Here is a 21372-nt window from a genome sequence, read left to right as displayed (position 1 = left end):
GCAGAAAAAGGTGATACTCTCTGTGCCTACACCCTGGCCAAAGAGTGGGACTGGGATTCCTGAAAGGACAGTGATCAGGTTCATTAGACACGCTGGCATTGCTGCAAGAATTCATCTCCTGAAGTCGAGGGCAGCCAGCAAGGCCAAGACCAGGCCCAAGGAGAGGAGGTTTCCCCTGAGAATGGGTGTGGTTGTAGGGATACCTCTGCCCCATTGCCTGGGCAGCAATCCTGCTCTCAGGCCTTACCTGCTATTCCTTCCTTTTCTTTCAGTTCCCAGAGATCGTGGCCCCTGTCCTCACCTCCATAGATGCCATCTCCCTGGAGTGCGAGCGTGTGCTGGGAGAGATGGCGGCAGCACCAGCCCCAGAGCAGTACCTCGTGCTGGAAGTAAGAGTCCGACTGCAGGGGCCGGGGCTACTCAGTCCATGCCACTTAAGCAGTGGCTCCCCAGTTGGACTGTGCTTAGGATCCTCTGGGACCCAAAATGTAGAGGCCAGCCCCTGACTCTAGCCTAATGCTCTCAGGGTCCCGAGGCTTGGGCCCAGAGTTTGTGTGTGTGGTCACATGTGTGTCTTCCCAGATTATTCTGAGTTAATGAGAGAGTACCCTGAAAGAGTTTAGGGCAGTACCTGGCACATAGCAAGTGCTATAGGCCAGATTTGGGGTCCCACATTTAAGGGAGTCAGACCCATGTGGTTAGGCAGATATATTGCTGTTAATACAGAACTCTCTGTCGGTCCAGGAGTCATTTCTTACCTGGTCTCCTCTTTCCTGCTATTAGTCCTACCTGCATGTGTTCATTCAGCAACTGTTTATCAACTGCCTGCTTTGGGCCAGACAGGTTATAAAAAAAATTTTTTTTTTTTTTTTTTTTTTTGAGACAGTGTCATTTTGTCACCCTCAGAGTGCTGTGGTATCATAACTCAGAGCAACCTTAAACTCTTGCCTCAGCCTCCTGAGTAGCTGAGACTACAGGTGCCTGCCACCATGCCTGGCTAGTTTTTTTTGAGACAGAGTCTGCCCTGGGTAGAATGCCATGGAGTCATAGCTCGCAGCAACCTCCAGCCTCCTAAGTAGCAGCCTACAGGTAGCAGCCACAACACCCAGCTAGTTTTAGAGACAGGGTCTCACTCTTACTCAAGCTGGTTTCTAACTCATGAGCTCAGGCAGTCAACCTGCCTTGGCCTCATAGCGTGGAAGGATTACAGAGGTGAGCCACTGTGCCCAGCCCTAAAATTATTTTTTCATTATTTTAGCCCTAGCCACCACCATTTGCATAATTTCATTGTAGAGGCTGAGATCTTGTATTTGCATTTGGTCAGGGCTGTGTCTGAATCCCAGCTCTACCTCTGCCCTCTCATCCCATGCTCAGAGGTCCTGTGGGTGACACACAAACCTGATGCCTGGAGTGCCACGAGCTCAGTGAGCCAAAAGGCCCAGGCTCCTCCTCCTTGGGCAGGGTCCATCTGGCCTAGGGAATATGAACTGCCATTAAAAAGCCAGCCATAAAGAAGGAGAGGATCAGGCAGCCCCTGGCTGGTGTGGCTGTGAGGTAGCTGTCCATTGCAGGTACAGGAGGAGGACCCCTCAAAGGGGCCATGCAGTCTCTATCTCACCACAGCCCCCAACCCTCTGTGATTTATTACCCGCTTCAGTCATTGCCTAGAGCCTCCCTGATCCCTGTAGGCCTTTGAGTCTACAGCCCCGATACTGAGTGGAAGCTGCTACTAAACCATGCCTTTTACAAATGATCTTTCACTCGATCCTTACCACAACCTACCTATGAAGTGGCTGCCTTTCCCATTTTATGAATGTAAAAACTGAAGCTGAAAGAGAGTGATTTCTGAAGTTAGCCAGCTAGTGAGTGGCTGAGCCAGGGATCAAACTGACTGACTTGCTAATTCCTTTTTTCAACAAATCTTTAATAAGCACCTACTATGTGCCAGGTGCAGGTCCTCCATCTAATTCCCACTCCTTTGCTCTCCCTCCCTCTCTGACCTTTGTCTTCCTGGCTCTCCATTCCTTCCACATAGAAGGGAGGAAACACAGTCCCCTGAGTAGGAAATTAATAATGATAGAGTACTGCCTAAAATATACCCTGTTGAGCCCCTGGAGAATGCCATAGAACAGCACATTGATTATACATTGTGTATATTTTTGGCTGTGGCAGCCACTGAAATGTGCAGCTCAGCTTCTGGACAGCTTTGCACTCAAACTAGTGAGCTGTTCTCCTGTGTCACAACCTGTCATCTGATCCTTGACAGATTTTGGATCAGAACGTGACAGGTGTCTGGAACCTGCCTCAGCAATGTGACACCTGGAGCTCAGGCGCAGAGAGAGGCCCCCAGAAGTCTTCTTTCACATCCAGCCTGCTGGGCTGGTGAAAGGCACCTGGGGCTGCCACTGGGCCGTCATGCCTGTCTGCTCATTTGTCAGACGTGCTGGGGAGTGGGGAGAGCTGTCCCAATCCTGCCCGACCAGCCATCCCAATGCGGGAGAACCAAGTGGGCCTCAGCAGAGATGTCTCAGTGACTGGCAACTGATGGCGTACAGGCATTTCCAGCACCTTGGAGCAGAACTTTGTGCTGTCAAGCCTGCTTGCTTCCCACAGAAGTGGGTGGCGGCAGGAAGGCCAGGGGTGCTCTCGAAGGCAGGGTAGGCAGGAGCTTCATGTCAGGCAGACCTGGTTTCCAGTGCCAACTTAGTACCTTACTTGCTTAATGACCTTTGGCAAGTCACTTGCACCTCAGAGCTTCAATTTCTCCTTCTGTAAAGTAGGGATATTGGCAACATATCCATAAAGATACTAATAGCAGCAAAGCACTTATCTCTTGCCAGATGTTGTATAAAAGATTCTTATGATCCCTGTTTACAAGGGGGAAAACAGACTCAGAACAGAGGACCTTGCCCAAGGACACACTACCAAGAAGGGGCCGAGCTGGGATGCAAACCCAGGCCTGCCTGACTCCAGATCCCAGCTTCTTAACTTCCCAAGGGCGGGAACCATGGCTGGATTCTCAGCCTCATTGCCCTGGCTTGTGAGCATTTCCTACGTAAAGTATAAATAGCAGATAATAGGCAGTGGTAGCTGTTTGTTTTATTATTTCATCCACGTATGTCTTGTTTGATCCTTGGAGAGCAGTTTTATTATGCATAATTGAAGAAAACTAGACAAACATTTAGCTGTTTCTCCCACTCATGACCTTGCTATAACTACAGCTCAGTTCTTATTCTGAAGTCAGTCCCTGAGGCAGCTGTAGGATAGCATATTATTTGAGACTTTAACTTGCAAATGACAGAAACCCACCTCAACTAGGCTTTAGCAGAAAAGGAATTTATTGGCTCTTAACTGAGAAGAGTAGAAGTAAATGGTTTCAGGTATAGCTTGATCCAGGGGCTGAAACAATGATCAGGAATTTCTCCATCTTCCATGCAGATAATTTTGGCAGGCTGTGTCTGAAGTCAACTAGTTTAGAGGCTCCTGTAGAAAGAGGCAGAGAAAATAGTGGGAGGGCCCTGACTGGCCCACCTTGGGCCACGTGCCCATTCATGATCAATTACTAGGGCAAGAGGCTTCTGTGGCCAGGCCTAGAAAACATGCTCACTGCTGTGGTGTGAGCCCTGAGGGAAGTCCTGCAGGAAGGAGGACAGTAGAGAGAGAGAGTGTGCCAGCAGGTGAGCATACTTTCTCAGCCTCGGGCAGGCCGGGTGGGAACACACCTCACCTTTTCCTCCAGGAGCTCATGGACATGAATCAGCACCACCTGAATGCCCTTGGTGTGGGCCACGCCTCTCTGGACCAGCTCTGCCAGGTGACCTTGGCGCATGGACTGCACAGCAAGCTCACTGGTGCGGGTGGCGGCGGCTGTGGCATCACACTCCTCAAGCCAGGTACCCAGAGGTGGGCCAGGTTGCCAGTTTGAGTTTGGATGAGGAGTACACCTGGAGAATTCCCTTGGGAAGAGAAAGTGGCCTATGAACGAGTCTCAGCACTGATGTATGGCCTTATGCAAACTAATTAACCTCTCTGGGCCTCATTGGTTAAGTAAGGATGAGAGCACATAGCTTGCAAAGTTGATGCACAAATTGAAAGAGAAAAGTGCATTTAGCTCTGTGCAGGGCAGGGCTGTGATAGGCTGTTGTAGTCACTGTCACTACCACCTCCTGGCCTATCAAGCCTCCCACAAGCTTGAGAAATAACCAGCGCATTGTCAGGCTCTATGTCTGCCCCACCTTCCACTCCTGCCTCTTGACATGGCCAGGATGGGGGTCGATCTTGCTACAAAATGAAAGGGTTTTCTTCCTGTTGACTTTTGGGAAAAGAAGCCTCCTGTGCTAGTAACTGGGGACCCGGTAAGGGGCTCCTGGTGGTGTTTCCCAACCAGGGAAACAGCCCTCAGGGCTGTTCCTGGCATATAGGAGGCACCAAGTGTTCCTGTCTGCCTCTGTTTCCCTCTGTGCTCTATGTCTCTCGTTTTTGGTCTCCCTTCTCTTATTTCTTTCCTCTTCCCCGTTTTTCATCCTTTGCTGTGCAGCAAACCCACCAGTGGCCCCAAGGCATACCGTTCCCTGGGAGTGGTGACTTTCAGGCCTCAGGTGGGGCCGCACCCTCACTTCAGCAGACCCTGACTGTTGGTTTCTTGTTCAGGGTCCATGATGATGCTAGAGTTGCCATTTGTGGGATGTTCCCAGTGTACCAGGCGCCATGCCGAGCACTTCATTGGCATCCCATTTAAGTCTCATAGGAACTTCAGAGGGGTGGGTACTATTAGCCCCTTTCCTAGGTGAGAAGACTGAGGCTCAGAAAGGGGAAGTCACAGCAAGGCCACGTGAGAGAGCCCATGTTTCTAACTGTAGCTCTATAAACCCCCAGGGAGGTGAGGGTGCAAGGCTCGGCATTGCAGCACCTTCAAGACCTGTTAGGAGCCTCTTTGTGCCTCCCAGACCTGTTGGCTTGGGTGGGGTCAGAGCAAAAAGGTATGACAGGAAGACCTGATCCCTGGGCCTTTTCTTTGAGATGAACTTTCCCCAAAGGAGCAGACAGTTGTCACTGGTGACCTGCCTTCCTTCCCCCCAGGTCTGGCACAGCCAGAAGTGGAGGCCACAAAGCAAGCACTGACCAGCTGTGGGTTTGACTGCTGGGAAACCAGCATTGGTGCCCCTGGAGTCTCCATTCACTCAGCTGCCTCTCTGGACAGCCCTGTCCGGCAAGCCCTGGATGGCCTCTGAAATGAGCCTGTGATGCTGCTACCCCACCAAGAGCCCATTCTGGATTATTCTGGGGGATGGATGTAGCCTCCGTGCTGGCCAGTGGGTGCCTAGCTCCTCTATGATGCCTTTCCTGCTGGCAGTGGGCCCAGTCACAGTGGTGGAACTTGAGTCTGCCCTGGGCTGAGCTGCCAGAACACTCAGCATCCTTTTGAGCCAGCCAGACAGTGGGGCCCAATGGGGTCTTCTGAGACTTTAGACCTGAGACATGAGGAGGTTCCCCATCTTCCCTGAAGCTCCCACAGACCTATCTGCTTTGGGCACCTCCACCTTACCTGTGAACTTCTTGGCCCCCATGGATGGATGTCTGGATGCTGGGGTCTGGCTGCTGAAGCAGGGTGCCTGTTCTGTCCCTCTGCCTGGACTCTCCACCTGACTCTCCAGGGCCAGGCACCTCTACCTCCTCCAGGAAGCCTTTTCTGACCCCTGCTGCACTTCCCTCCTGTGTTACCTGCCATCTAGTCTGAATTGTCAGCACTTTCCATGCCTGCCCTTCTGCCCAACTAGCTGGGGCTACCCCAGGGACTGCCTGGGTGGTGGCCTTTGCCTTCTGCCCTCCAGCCTGAGGGGTGGCTAAATGAAGGCAGGGTCAATGTGCAGTTTCTTCCAGTCTGCACCTGAGGGGTTTGCAGAAAAGATGGCGCAGGAGGAATAAAAAGATCTTGAGGAATAAAAAGATTTTACTTTTCCAGAGAAAAGTAAAAAAACCCTTTATTCCATGTGCAGAAAGACAAGGGCTGGGTAGACTCCAGCCCATCATGCCTGTCCCCGTCATCCCTTCTTCTCCAGCTACTTTCTTGGTGGAGCTCTTTTACAATTGAAGGAATTAAGGGCTTTGGGTCACTGTGTGTGTCTCAGGGATAGGGTGGTTTTCCCAGATGGCCTTTCCTATACAGGGCCCAGCATCTGCCAGGACAATGCTCTCAGGCCATCAGCACAACTACAGGCTGCTTTTCCAGAAGGGAAATGTAGAGCTTCTTAGCATCTGGAATCACAGGAACCCAGTAATGCACAGACTTTTGTAAACAAAAAGCTGCAATAGCCTCTGGGACGTTCCTTTCTGAAATTAACTGGCCAGGTGGAGAAAACAGACTCTTGCTGTTCATTGCCCCAGTGCTTTTATGTTGCTGGTCAAGCTGGCTCATTCTGAAATGGCGGGATCCACTGGGAAACCCGTGTAGGTATCGCTTAGTCAACAGAACCTCTGGGAGCCACAGGTCTGCCAGAGGCAGGGCAGAAAGGTGGGGGTGGGGCAGGGATTGCAGGTTTTGGTTCAAATGGCTTAGTGTGCGTCTGCCCTTGGCCACTAGGGGGCAGCTGGTGCCTTTCCCAGCTGACGTCTTCTGGGGAGGGTGAGAGAGCCTGCCTGGAGCCAGCCTGAAGAGTGGAGATCCACCTCCATTCCTATTCCCAGGTTCCTCTCTGGGCCTGCCTGCGGTCACTGCCAGGCACAGGGGAGCAAGAGGAATGACAGCTGGCCCAGCATCACTTATGGCAGTTCCCTGGCCTGGCCTTTAAAACACTGCATAAAACCATAATATTAATACAGAGCTTTCAGCAGAGGCCAAGCACTGTTTTCAGTACTGTACATATGTCATCTCTAAATCTCTTTCCCAACCCCAGAGTGCAATTTTACAGATCAATAAGTTAAGTTCAGAGAGGTTGAGTAACTTTTCTGAGGCCACACAGCTAATCAGCATCTGAGCAGGATTGAAACTCAGTCTGACTCCAGAGCCTGCTTCTGCTGGTTGCAGCTCCGTGCACAGATTCATTGCAATTTTATAGCCTTCCTTGCTCAGGCTCATCATTTCTTCTGGATCCTGATGCACTTGGTGAGGGCCAGTCCTTGGCATGCATATTTTCCTACTGTAGTTTGAGTGAGCATCCAGGGCCCAGAGGCACGGTTCTCAGGGAAGATGCTGGTTGACAGCCAGTTCCAGGAGTTGGGCCTAGAGTTCTCCCGGAGCTTCCGTAGGTATCCATGGCAGCTATAAAATGGGTTGGAGTAGAGTCTGAGGCCCCAGAGCCTGCCTGCTCTTTAACACACTCTTTCTCATTCACTGGGGACAGGATGTCACTCCTGGAGCAGGGAGTGCTTTGTCCCAGTGAAGTAGCCAGCTGTGTACCTTGGCCAGCACAGCCTCTCCACCCAGCCACCACTGCAGCCACCATATGGGCCTCTTGCCAGCCACTCCTGGCCACCTGTCTTTGATATACATTTGCAGACAATTTGCATGTACAGCCATCACTTCTCATTGCCTAGTGTGGTTTTGACTCCCAGCTGTATGTTACAATCCCCTGGGGAGCTTCTGAAAGACACCCAGGAATGCCTGGCTGCATCCCCAGATATTCTGATTTTACTGATCTCAGTGGGATTCCATCACTGGTAACTTTTCCCAAGTGATTATAAAGTGTGGCCTGGGCTCCACTTTACCAACCCATTAGACTTGGCAAGCCAGTTCATTTCTGGGGGCCACAGCTTCCTCATCTAGAAAATAGAGTGACAGTGCCCACCTTATAGAAGTTTCATAGTGATTGAAAGAAAATACACAAACAGCCCTTGGCACTGTACCTGGCATATAGTAAATGCTCAATAAATGCTTCTTATAACTGTCTTGTGCTGAAAGATAAGGTATCTTTCAGAGCCCAGAAACATCAGAATGGTATACAGAGCTGGTTAGAAGCTCCCCCCATTGGTCCAAAGCCCCTAGATTGAGATTCCTCAGGTCACTGTTGGAGAAACCCAGCTAATGCCAACTGGATTTCCCACCTCCTGGCAGACACATAGTACCGCATCCCCTTTGCCAGGTGGATAGCATTTGGAGCCACTCCCAGCTTCTACAGCCCATCATGAATTAATACCCACCCTCACAGCCTGGTTCCCAGGTCTCACATTGGGAGATGGGCAGCAAAGACTGACGAATCACCCCCAACAGTGGCTCCTGTGGTTGCCCATGTTCTTTCTGCCAATGAGGATTCTTTTCTGCCTGAGAATGTTTCCCGTGGACTGCTGCCAGGTGGTTGCATTTGTTGGTGGCTGGCTGCAGGTCAGCAGGCACGATCAGGCCCTCTGAGTGTGCTTAGACCAGTCAGTCCATTTGCCTCTCATTTTTTTTTTTTTTTGAGATATAATCTTAGTGTCACCTGAGCTAGAGTGACATGGCATCAGCCTAGCTCACAGCAATCTCAAATTCCTGGATTCAAGCGATCCTTCGCCTCAGCCTCTCAAGCAACTGGGACTACAGGTGTCTACCACCAAGCCTGGCTAATTTTTTCTATTTTTAATACGGACAGGGTCTTGCTATTGCTAAGTGATCCTCTGGCTTCAGCCTCCCAGAGTGCTGAAATTATAAGAGTGAGCCACTGAGCCTGCCTGAGAGCTCTGTTTTCATTCTCATTCCTCAGCAAGAACTCTTTGTAAGGCACCTAGTCTTGTGGCCTGCCCCTCTCAGGTGTCCCCTTCCCCAGCCCTTCCTGACTCGCAGCTAATTTTGGACAGATTCCTTGGCTGTCCCTTAGCACCACTGTCTGCCATGAAGGGGCAGAAAGCTGGGTTTCAGGCCAGGTGATGTGCCTCTGGAGTCTAGCACATGTTTTTGGCTTTCAAATTCTAACTTTTCTATTATTACAAAAACATTTCGTATACACTGTAGAAAGAAGACACAGATAAGCAAAAAAAAGAAAAAGTACTTTTTTATAGACCACACAGAGATTATACCTATTAACAGCTTCCACCTTAGCCAGGCACAGTGGCTCACACCTATAATCTTAGCACTTTGGGAGGCTGAGGCAGGTGGATCACCTGAGCTCACAGTGAGAGACCAGCCTGAGCGAGACTGAGACCCCATCTCCAAAAAATAGCTGGTCATTGTGGTGGGTGCCTGTAGTCCCAGCTACTTGGGAGGCTGAGGCAAGAGGACCGCTTGAGCCCAAGAGTTTGAGGTTGCTGTGAGCAATGATGCCATGGCACTCTACTGAGGGCGACAAAGTGACACTCTGTCTCAAAAAAAAAAAAAAATCTTTCCCTCTGTGTGCACTTGTGTATGTATATTGTGTTTGTGCTCTTCAGTACAATGAGATCATACCATTAGTGCTGTTTTGTTACCTGCTTTTTTTTTTAACATTCACCTTTCTGTGTCAATATGTTTTGTTTTGTGCCTCTACCTAAGATGAAATCTGTGTCAATATATTTTAATCTCTAATGCACAGGCCGTAGTCACATTTCCCCCCAGCTGTCCCCACAATGTCCAGAACCCTGTCCAATACACACATCTGGCTGATACAGCCCAGACTTTTCTTTTAATGTAGCACAGATGCACATACATTCTCACTTTTTTTCACCAGTACATGACTTGCTTAAGACACCCCATGGGACACAGAGGTCTTCTGTGCTGGTCGTTCAGAATCCCTGTGGCAATGGGAGCTAACGCTTTGCAGAGTACCTACTGTGAGCCTGGCACGGTGCTGTTTTCTGTGTGCCTGTTCCCTGTGCATCCTCTGTTCTGCTGGTGAATAAACCGAGTCCCAGGGAAGGGAAGTAACTTGTCCAGGATGGTGAGGTAAGCAAGCGGCAGAGCAGGATTTGAATGCAGGTCTGCATGACCTCAGAGCCCTGCTTCCAGCTTCTGTTCTAGGCTGTTATCTCAGAGAGGTGACCAGTGACCTCTCAAAGGCCCCTTTCCCCTTCCTTGTCCGATTGACAGCTCAATTCTCACCTCCTGGCTCTTCATTGCTGGACACTCATTGGACCACTCTGCCTGTACAGCAAAGGGGCATACTGACCGTGCACAATGTGTCCTCATCTCACAGAACTGAGCCTGGAGCCTTCACCTCTCCATGTGCAAGCAGCTGGGCACAGGGTTTGAAAGAGCCTCACACTGTGTGTCTTCTCAAAACTGAAACGGATAAGGGGAAAAGTCACCCATGTCAACCCAGCAGATGTTTCGGATGCTTGTAATTACAGTCCCAAGTGTCAAAGACAGGAGAACCCTGGGAGATCATTCAGTCCAATGCCTCATATGCTGTTGATGGGGAAACTGAGTCCTAGAGAAGGCAAGAGACCTGCCTATGGTCACACAGTGAGTGGACTCCTTGTTTTTGCCTTTTGGTTTTCTCCACACAGTGCAGGCATCGCAAGAGGGACACGTGGTGTCCAGAGACTCATCTCAGGACCTAGAGCAGGGACTCCCTGCTTTCCTCTCTCTCTGTTACATTCTTTGCCAGCAGTGTGCTAAACCCTCAGGCGCCATCACATTTAATTCCCACAACAACCTGGGGGTGCAAGTACAACAAAATAATAGTACCTTTTCTAAAATCCTGCTGCCGGGTGTGAATTGGAATTGAGACTTGCAGAATTTAGGGATAGACCCTTGTGTGTCATCCTTAGTGGCTTCTGGGACAGCCTCATCCACTCTTGACTCTACAGCAAAAGGTATGAATAAAGAGCCCCACTAAGTGGAGTAAAAACCACAAATAATGTGTGTCAGCCCACAGGTTTGCTGCCAAATGAATATGGCTCCAAGCTTCTGGGTTTCAGAGCATCTTGGATTGTGGGCCTCAATTATTCTCCCATTTTGTAGAGAAATAAACAAACGCTCTCTCAGATAGGTTCAGTGATTCGCCCAAGGGGGCTTGAACCCTATCAGTCTGGCTGGACACAAACTCCCTCGATGCAGGGGCTGCCCGGGGCACATCTTTGTCACTTGGTGTAAGAGGGCTCTGTGCTGTCCAGTGGGGTCTGAGACACTGTTCTGCCTGGGGCAGAGCCCTGAGTCTGGGGTATACTGACTCAAGCTATTAGGTCAAACCAAAGTCTTTTTTACTTTTTGCCACCATAAACCTGGTAATGTGACAAATGAGGCTGCAGAAAAATGGCCCAGTGATGAGCCCACACCTCCAGCCGCTGGGTTTTCCTGGGGGTCTGTGTCCTCCTGCAAACTGGGGGCAGGAACGTGGCCATAGTCTGGGGCACCCTCTCCTCCTAACCTCCCCCACCAAGCCTCAGGAGGGGGAAGGGAGGCCCAAGTACATCACTTCCCACTACACTTAGCTTATTGAGGGGACACTTAGTGACACACAGGAGGTAAGATACAAGATGGCAATTGGGCCTCTTTGACAGGCAGCTCTGCCAAACCCGGCTCACTTCCCTGGCTCAGAGATTAACAGGGTCTGTTATACAATGTTTCAAATCTGATAAGGAAAACATCCATTTTGAGGTATTTGCATAATGTGTTGGCTGAGGCTGAGGTGCCCCTGCCTGCTGAATTCTGAAGGGTTGGAGGGGCTTTCCTAGGATGCACCTGGGGCCTCTGGGGTGTCCTTCCTGCCCAGGGACAGGAGCTGCCAGCCCTACCACTGCCAAGCGCTGCAGGCAGAGTCTGGGCCCTTGGTTGCAAGCACTATTCACTCAACTCATGAAATGCACACCTACTATATGCCAGGAGCTTGGCTCGGCCCCAGGCAAGGAAGGTGATCAGCTGGAGCTGCTCTTATCCTCATAGGCATGCTGGCCCCTAGTTCCAGATGTTCGCACATCAGTGCCCTCCAGCATACTCATGGCAAGTACATGAGGAAAGTGTTGTGAGCCCTATTTTCCATATGAGGAAACCGAAGACCAAAAATGAAATCTGTGCCTCAAGTCATGTGATCATTAGGTGCATAATCTACGCCCTGAGAGAGGTCTCTGGACTTCAAGTACAGTGCTCTCCCTGAGAAGACCAGATGGAGAGGTGAGCATTTCTGGGAGAAGGGAGGTAAGCAGTACATGGAGAGGGGAAGGCAAGGAAAAAGCCGAAAGAAAGAGGATAAGAAGGCTCACTGTGTCACCCTTGACAGGTCTCTTGCCCTCTCTAGGCCTCAGTTTCCCCATCCATAGAAATAATTGTGTCTGTTAGCTGTGCCAGGGACTTTGCCTTAATGCCCTTGTTTAATCCTCCCAGTTGTCTGTGGGCTTTGGGATCAGACAGATCTGGTCTTGACCTATGGCCTGACCACATGCAGGTGTGGGACTTCAGCAGGCTGCGCCATTTCTCTGAGACTGAGATTTCTCGTTGGTGAAGTGGAAATACTAGGAAACAACGCGCATCTCAGCCTGTTATGCAGAGCTCCAATAAATGGGAGCTATTGTTATTATCAGAGAGGGAAACTGAGGCTCAAGAGGTGATGTCACAGCTCAAAGGTGGCCATGCCAGGATTGGAACCCAGTGACATCTGACTCCAAAGCTGACGTCTGCCTTTGACACGAGGCCAGGCTAGGTTTTGCTGATATGTCCTACCCCTAGAGGGAGCAGAATGGTGAGAAGAGCCAGCCCTTCCAGCCCCAAGGGACCCAGGCAACAAGTTGGACTTGACTGAGCTGCTTCAGACGCTATGTAGTCCCCAAGACCACAGTGCCACCCAATGATTATTATGGGTCTGGGAGTCAGAGGACACAACCTTGGAGAAAGAGAATCCCCTTGAACTGAGCACCTGCCTTCTGTTGTCAACATGGCCACATCTGCTTCGTGTTCCCTTTGGCTTTCACCCAGCAGGGGATGTTCTGCATACACAGCTGGCCTGGTCATTGGTGGGCACTGGAGCAGCTCTCACTCACCCCAGGTTGCCATCTGCCTCAGAGAAGCATGTCCACCATTTGGGAAGGGATAACCATCCATCAAGACCATTCCCTGAGAGAACCACCTAACCCTACACTGTGGATGGGGAAACTGAGGCACAGAAGCGGGTCACATAGTCTCTCTGTGGTAGAGCTGGGACTCAAACCCAGGCTTCCTAAACGGCAGAGGGGCCTGAGTCGAGACAGAGTATTTCAGGCCCAGGAAAAAGAGCACAAGGGCTGCTAAGGTGTCCTCATCCACCCTGGGAGGGGCTGATTCCTCTGCCAATGGCCTTAGTGAGTTTTGACCAGAGTGGGCTTTGCAAAGGGCTGAGGGTACACAGATGCAGAAGCCACTGATGGAAGGTGGGATGGGTGTGTGAGGCAAGGCCAAGGTCAGGACTCCCATCTTTCCACCTGACTCCTGTAGTTGGGAGAGCACTATACAGGGAGTCAGCCCCACAAAAAACACCCTGGGCTGTGGCCTCCTCCGGTTTTCCACCATGCTGAGGAACTCTGCCTGCTCAGGGTCTCAAACTCACAAGCCTGCAGGGGCCACTCGGTGAAATACATGAGCCCTGCTCCAGCTTCAAGCTAACTGTTACCCCACAGGCTGGTGGACCAGTCCAAACCTTTCCATCTACAGTAGTTTTGACAGAGAATTCTGAAATCGGGATTTGGGGATAAAATTAGATTTTTTAATACTGTTAAGCAATAAAGAAAAAAATCAATTAAAAAAACACAACAACAAATGATCAAGTCAACCAGCTGCAGACTGAAAACCACCTGGGGTGGAAACCTCCTTCAGAACTGGCACCCCCTGTCCATCCACCCCCATCCCTGCTCTGGGGAGTGGGCTAGGGAGTGGGGGGCATCACCAGTCGCAGGGCTCCCTCCCCGAATCTGATTACCCTTGGGTGCTCCATGAAAAGGCAAGCGGGCGGGTGGCAGGGCAGCGGGGGCACCAGAGGCTGGGTTGAGAGCTCTTCCCCGAGAGGCACAGATGGTATTTTTTTTTTTTTTTTTATTAGTGTCAGCTTCGGCTTCTTTCTGCTCTGATGAATAGATTCTAAAGAGGCAGTGACATTATTTGAGATAACAGAGGGAGCAGGAAAAGGGTCCCGGGTGGAGAGAAAATGGCAGAGCCAGCAGATAAAGGGGAGATCTGAGGGGGTGGAGCACCCTGGCTGGGGTCCCCTCCCTCCAGTTCTTTGATCTCTCCTACAAGCTCAGCTCTGTGCAGCAGGGGTGGGAAGCTGCCCACTGGGCCCTGGCCCTGGGCAGTGAGGCCCGGACAGCTGCGCCAGCACCCACTCTGCTCCCCGGCAGTCCCGCTCGCTCGCTCGGCAGCCGGCCGGCCATTCTGCCTTTTCAATTCGATTCAATTAGGCCGCCCTGCTCGGAAGCTTGTCTCCTCTGATATCCAGTTTAACTGACAGGGGATTAGTGCTGTTGGTATTTTTCTTTCTCTCTCTCTCTCTCTCTCTCTCTCTGTTGTTGAACTGTAGGCAGGGCCAAGGGACCTGGGTTATTTATGGAGCCGGCTGGCCACACTGCCCCTCTGGGACTTGCTTCCTTTGGAGGGGGCTGGGGACCCTGATCTCTGCTGCCCACACCCTGCTTCCTGGTCCATGGGCTTGAGGGCCTGGGCAGTGGAGTGTAACAGCCCAGACAGGACTGGATTGTAATCCCAGCTCTGCTGCTTGCTGGCTATGTGATCTTGGGTAAACAGTGTCACCTCTCTGAGCCTCAGTTTCTTTATGTGGAAAATGGAGATATATGATTAACCACCTCCCCAGGTGGTTGTACAGGGCAAGCTTTGTGGGGAGGATCAAGTGAAGTGTGGGGCATTCAGCTGCCCCCATGGGACATTCATGTCACTCAAATGTGAATGAGTGACAGTTCTGCACCAGGCACCATGCTGAGTCCCACAGGAGGCCATGGTAGCCCAGCATCCCTGGCCTGCCTTCAGGAAGCTTGCATTCCAATGCAGCCCATGAAAAAGAAATACGATGTCACTCATGCTGTGTGTTCATTCTGGAGTGCTAGGCAAATGGAAGCAATGACCACGATGGAAACTAGGACCAAGCCACATGTAGGCCCTTTGCCTCTGCTGTTCCTTCTACCTGGAACATTACACCTCCACCCATATCACACCATTAGCCTGGCTGGCCCCAGGCCTCAACCGACCACTCACCTCCTCAGCGAGCCTTCCCCATCAACCCTCCTTCCAAAGCAGTTCTCCCTGCTGCCTTCCAGCTCTTCCTTTGCTTTGTTTCCAAACTGTGCCACCATTTGTTGACTTGTCACACTGTCTATCTCCCTGAGGACTGCTAGCTCTCTGAGGGCCAGCTGCTCTCTCTCCCACTTCTAGCACAGCCCCTAGCATGGTGGTAAGAGCTTGGGCCTTTATGATTAAATGAATAGATGAATGAATGAAGTAATGAATGAATGAGTAGAGGAGTAGAAAGCAGCCTATAATGTTCCCCCACTCACCACTGCCCTGGGTCTACCTCCATACCCTGCCCCAAAGGGCCTGCTGGGTCTTAGAATGGGTGTGGGTCAGGGGTTGGTCAGAAGGGAGTGGGTGTTCTCTCGTCATCCTTTCTGCACCACAAGGGATGGACGGGCCTCCCTAGACTCTCCCTCTTATGTCCAGGGGGCTGGTGAGTCCTTTGAAGTGATGAGCTAGAAAGGCCGCCCCCAGCCTAGGAAATGTCCTCATTTAGGGGGAGGGATGAGCTGCCAACACCCACCTGCACCCCCTTCCTCATTCCATTTAATGGATCTTGGTGGGAGGACTAGACGTGGGGAAACGCAGGTCCAAACAGTTATACAATTCAGTGCAATAAAATAACAGCCACCACTTATTGGACACAGCCCTGGCGCCAGGCTTGACATTTCATTCTTGTGACCTCATTTCATTCTCACAATAACTTTCAGTAGTAGGTGTCATCTTTGTTCTCCAGAAGAGAAAACTGAGGTTCTGAGTTGGGGTGGGGGGAGGGAGGTAGGCCCAACATCATCTGGCCAGAAAGGGGTGAGGCTAGGATCCAACTAAAGACTCTGAGGTTAGGGCGACGCCTGTGGCTCAAGGAGTAGGGCACCGGTCCCATATGCCGGAGGTGGTGGGTTCAAACCCAGCCCCGGCCAAAAAAAAAGACTCTGAGGTTAAACGCCTGCTCCTTCATCTAACATTGGATGTTTGCGAGGCCAACATGTTTCACGTACATTATCTTGTGACATCCTGAGAAGTAGGTGTTCTGTCCCCCATTTTGCAGAGGGGAATATCAAGGTTCAGACAGGCTAACCTTCAGTCTCATAGCCTATTAGAGGCACAGCTGGGTGGAAATAGGATGCTGATGTCACATCTGGTTTGCACTATCTATCCCATGGTTTCTTCCTCAGCTCAAGTCCTTGATTCTTTAAGATTTGTGTTAAGTCATGAGTGGGTGGTGAGGAGTTGTATTATTAACCAGCTTTGGTTGAGTTTTTCAAGAGCCCCTGAAGAATGACACAGTCTCTGCCAGTATGGGAGATATCATCCATTTGGGAGAATGACTGATAAATATGTAAAGAGTTATAAGAACTCAATGACAGAAACCTTGGGTACTCTCACAGGGTGCACATATGATTCAATTCTCAGGAGTGGGTCGTGGAAGCTGGCTCTGAAAGACACATGAATTTTGGAAACAGAAGTCCACAAAATAATCATTATAATTACAATGAACTGGTCATCATTATGACAATCAATAATCACTACAATTTAGCCCCACATTGTAGGTCTTGCTGTTCCCATTTCACAGATGAAGATGATGAAGCTCAGAGAGATGAAGCAATATGCCCAAGACCAACCAGCTGGTAAATGGGACTCAAGCCTAGGCCCTCTGATCCCAAAGATTTCTCTCCTCTACTCCTGGACAATCTCACAGAGCTTCAGAAACAGAAGGTGGCCTGGCCTGAGTCTTGATGGGTAAGCCAGCATTTATTTCCAAGGTCAGCTTCTTGGTCAAGGGCTGAGTTTGGCTGGGGTCAAGATAGCAAGAGGACTTCCTGTCTGAGATGAGACTATGTGCTGGGCTCTGGGGGTCTCAGGAAGGAGACTTTTCCCTGCCTTTCAGGCTCATAGGGAAGAGCCAGCTAAGCAAACTGACAACAGTGAGAGAGATCAGCAGGTTCCAATTACTATGGGAGCCCAGGGAAGAAGAAGAGGGGTGCATACCCCAGCCTGGAGTGGGCTCAGAGAAGGCTTCCTAAAGGAGGAGGTACCTGGGTGGAATTTTGTGCCAGGAGGTGAGGGAGGGCATCCTTGGAGCAAAGTCACTGAGGTGTGCGATACTGTGATGTGCACAGGGAGGACATGCAAGGCCACAGCCAGCTCCGTGCTCAGACGAGGCTTGGTGAGTATGAGGCAGGGCCGCCACCCACACAAAGTAGGTTCACCCCAAGGGTTTTGGGAAGCCAGGGTGGGCCTTAGGCAGGGAGGACAGGGTCACAATTATGCTTTAGAAAATGACCCAGGGCTGTGGCATGAGGGATGGAGGTTAGGTGAGAGGTGCTGGATGGGGGCCGTGGCAATAAGATGGAGGGGAGGTGACGGATTGGAAGTTTTGTTAGGTTCCTGGAAGGGCCTTTCAGTGTTGGAGTCCAAAGTGTTTCCCTTGCTCAGGGAGCAGGAGTACCCTTCTTGGATAGTCTCTGCTGATTCCCGAGTTGGCATGGAAGCCCTTTGTATCAGTTTCCTTGGGCCGCTCTAACAAAGTACCACAAATGTGGTGGCTTAAAAACAACAGAAATTTACTCTATCACAGTTCTGGAGGCCAGAAGTCTAAAATCACGGTGTCAGGAGGGCCATGCTACCTCGAGACCCTGGGTAGAATCCTTCCTTGCCTCTCCCTAGCTTCGGGTGGTGGTCAGTGCTCCTGAGCACCCCATGGCCTGCAGCTGCATCTGCCTTGTGTCATGTGACATTCTCCCCATGTGACTGTCTTCATATGGCATTTCTCCTTCTTCCAAGGACACCAGTCATACTGGATTTAGGGCCCACTCTATGACCTCATCTTGATTACATCCACAAAGACCCTATATCCAAGGATAAAGTCATATGCATAGGGAATACACTATTCCACCTCCAACATCCCCGAAGGGCAGGGGTTTTGCTGGTTCATTTCCACCTCTGTGCTCATGGCAGTCGTGGAAGGAATGAATAAGCAGATAAAGTCCAGTCTGTCTTCTGTGGGTGACCCCGGCTCCTTCTGCCAACAGCAGCAGCCACAGCCACTTGGCATCTGGCCAAGGCAGGTCTCCTGGGAACCCCTCTCCTGGGGGTTGTTCTCTGAAAGAAGTGGTGTTGATGTCAGCAGTTGCCTGTCACTTCCCTTCCCAGCAAAGTCTCAAACTGTCAGAATAAGTGAAATAGTCATTGCCTATCTCTGCGTTTGAGATTTTATTGGCAGTTTCATTGTCACCCCAAAAAACCTCCTTTTCTCTGTTGGCATTTTCATCAGGCGAGCCTATGGGCAGGAGGAGGAGGCAGGGCTGGCTCCCGAGAACAGGCCTTGGCAGGTGGTGGCACCTGTTCCCCTGGGCCGGGGTCAGCAGACCCCCGTGGTGGGCTCTGCCCTGCCTTGGTTCAAGCAGGAGGGTGCTTGGCAGCCCCTCCAGGGAGCACAATTGAAATGAAAGAGGAGAGAAGAAGGTCCACGATGGCCAGCCAGAGCAGCCTGGAACCCACAGTGGATCCTCGGGCCCTTGTCCAGCCCCCACCCCCAATTCCCTGGGGAGGCATTAGGAAGGTTTCATGGTGGTGATGTGAAAGTGTGGGCTGTGGCATCAGACCCACCTGGCAACACACACTTTAGAGCAACTACTTTCTTCTGCACAGCCTCAACATGCCCATCTGTCAAATGGGGTAGTTGCACGTAATTTCCACTGGCTGGGGGTTAATCTGGGTCACCCACCCATTACCCTGTTCAGTCCTCCCCAGAGGACTCATTTTATTTATTATTTATTTTTTAAATGTTTTTGAGATAGACTTTCACTTTGATTCCCTTGCTAGAGTACTACAGCATCATAGCTCACAACAACCTCAAACTCTTGGGCTCAAGCAATCCTCTTGTCTCAACCTCTCTAGTAGCTGGGCCATCGCAATTTTTTCTATTTTTAGTAGAGACAGGGTCTCGCTCTTGCTCAGGTTGATCTCAAATTCCTGAACTCGAGCAATCTATCCACCTTGGCCTCCCAGAGTGCTAGGATTACAAGCATGAACCACCGCACCTGGCCTACATTCTTATTTTAAGGATGTGAGAACAGAAGCTCAGACAGGTGAGGCGATCTGGCCAAGGTCACCACAGCAGTGGAATGGCAAGAGCTGGGCTTGAAGCAGCCATGAGACTCCACACCTGGCTGTGAATTCACCTCATAGGGTTAATGGGTGTAAGTGATAAGATGTCACCATAAGGCTAGGCACATGGGAGAAGCTCCCTATTATTGTTGTTGTTAGCATGGGCAGAGTCTGGGCCCCTTAGCAGTCACCTCCTGTCCTGAGAGCTCTCTGGGCATCACTGGGTGGTATTACCTACAGTATGGCCTGTGGGACCTCTAAGGGTGTAGTGTTGCACTGGGCTGAGAGGCCCCTTTAGGTGTTCAATCCTGCTCTGTGCCGGGGTCTGGCCTGTATGCCACTTCCCTGGCCCCTAGAAGGACTAGGTGACTGCTTCAACATATCCAAGTAGCACAGATGAGAAACTGAGGCCCAGAAAGCTGCCGCTTGCTCTGGGCTACTGAGCCAGGGAAAGGGAAACAGTGGTTAAGACCACAGATTTTGGAGTCAATGAGATCCATATTTGAGCCACCTGCTAGCTGAATCTCAGAGATTCTCAATTTCATCCTCTGTGCCATGGGATAATAAAAGACCCCTCTGGAAAGATCGGGGGGCCAAATGATAGTGAGTAGAAAGTACAGGCACACCAAGAAAAGAAGACAACATGCAGCATCTAAACGCTCCAAAGACCTTCACGGTGCGGAAGAGGAAACAGAGGCCCAGAGAGGGGAAGGGTTTCCTCTTAGCCACCCGACTGAGCAGGGCTCAAGCCTTGGCCTCCTAACTCAGCTGGCCCAGCGTGCCAGCCACCTCCCTATCCAGCGTTGTCTCCCAAAACCCCCTGAGCCCCTCACCTGCCCTTCTCCCTGTGTCTCTAGCTTCGAAAGCCCGAGCCACAGGCCTGCAGCGAGAAATGCCACTCTCCCTCTCCCTGGCACACTGAAGGTTTTGAAAGTTAAAGTATTACCATTGGCTTTGTTGTTGCCTAACTACTACAGACAAATTGAAAACCAGTTGTCAAAATGTCAGTGCACAACAAATCAACATGCAAAACGAGTCGCAGTGCTCTGTGGTGTATAATTAAACAAAAAATCCCTTTTAGAAATTTCAGCGAGCGTTGGTTCCACTTTATATTTGTCTGTGTGATTAATAAAGGCAGCTAATTTTCAGACTTAAAAACAGCTAGAAAATAGCTCCTAATTACATATTAGGTTCCTAGCGGCCCCCGCTGAGCTCCGCCGGCATTGGTGGGCCGAAGAATTTGGCGGAGCCTTAATTGCATTCTGAGCATCATCTAATTTTAGTTAAATGTAATGTAATCAGCAGCAGATGTCTGAAATAAAATATGAATTATGAATATGATGAAATTTCATTCTTGAATAAAAAAGTAATTTGCTATTTAGTTCATTAAAGTCTTAGAGGTTTATTAGGAATAGGTATATGCAGCCCGATGATGTTATATGTTAAATGACATCTGGGAGAAAGAGAAAAACCCCAAAGGAATGGGAAACTTCATCCAGGAATGTCCAGTTATGATTCATTACTATGGGGCCTTGAATCTATCTGGCCCAATAACTCTCTCAGGCCCTTTGAGCTCTCTCAGGGCCCAGAGTTTTGGGATGAGGGAACAGAGCAGGAAGCCCCAAGTGCTATCTCTGATCCCTGCATCAACCCTGCAGCCACTCTCACCTTCCCATCCAGAGATAGTGTCCCCTGGCTTTTAACATAGTGGAGTGCTGGCTCTTGCAACACCATGCTAGACACTCAACTGGGCTTGGGGACATAGTATGTAGTGGCCATCAGTATCCCAGGCACTGAGCAGAAGGTGGCCTCTGCCCCCCATTTTCTGTGTGACTTCAGGCCTGGGCCTCAGTTTCCCTTTCTATAAAATAGAGTACTCGTAGCACCTATCAGACACTCAGAACAGTCCCAGAATGTGGCAATACCCACATGCAGTGTTAGCTGTTGTCGCAGTTGTTATAATTGGCCAGAGAGGTCATATTAAATTGGCGTTAAGATGCCTTCTTTTGTTTTGTCACCATTAGCAGCCTGTGAGGCAGCAATTACAAACTCTTATTTTGTTTTGCAACTGCAGCTTGGGGAAGTTAAACCACTAGTCTGTGATCACACAGTTAGTAATTTCCAGGATCAAGATTGGAACCCAGAACCATCCATCTCCCAGTGTTCCC

General features: G+C 50.5%; 1 protein-coding gene across 3 annotated transcripts in view; it reads left to right on the top strand.

Moving 5' to 3' along the window:
• The window catches only part of MVK (mevalonate kinase), a 37600-nt gene extending 17094 nt beyond the window's left edge, over nucleotides 1–20506 (top strand). Inside the window, exons 9-11 of one of the 3 annotated variants that reach the window (XM_053588207.1) lie at nucleotides 273–389; nucleotides 3740–3893; nucleotides 16668–20506. In XM_053588207.1, coding sequence (XP_053444182.1) covers nucleotides 273–389; nucleotides 3740–3893; nucleotides 16668–16726 — 330 coding nt within the window. In that variant the 3' untranslated portion in view covers nucleotides 16727–20506. Of the gene's footprint in view, nucleotides 1–272; nucleotides 390–3739; nucleotides 3894–4875; nucleotides 4899–5079; nucleotides 15846–16667 lie in introns of those variants that run through there. The other 2 variants (XM_053588206.1, XM_053588208.1) reach the window with 2 other exon arrangements.
• Nucleotides 20507–21372: the final 866 nt, after the last annotated feature.

This window comes from Nycticebus coucang, chromosome 4 (assembly GCF_027406575.1).
Source record: "Nycticebus coucang isolate mNycCou1 chromosome 4, mNycCou1.pri, whole genome shotgun sequence".
Lineage (NCBI taxonomy): Eukaryota > Metazoa > Chordata > Mammalia > Primates > Lorisidae > Nycticebus > Nycticebus coucang.
Note: the sequence above shows the minus strand (reverse complement) of the source record. Positions and strands in the feature narration are given on the sequence as shown.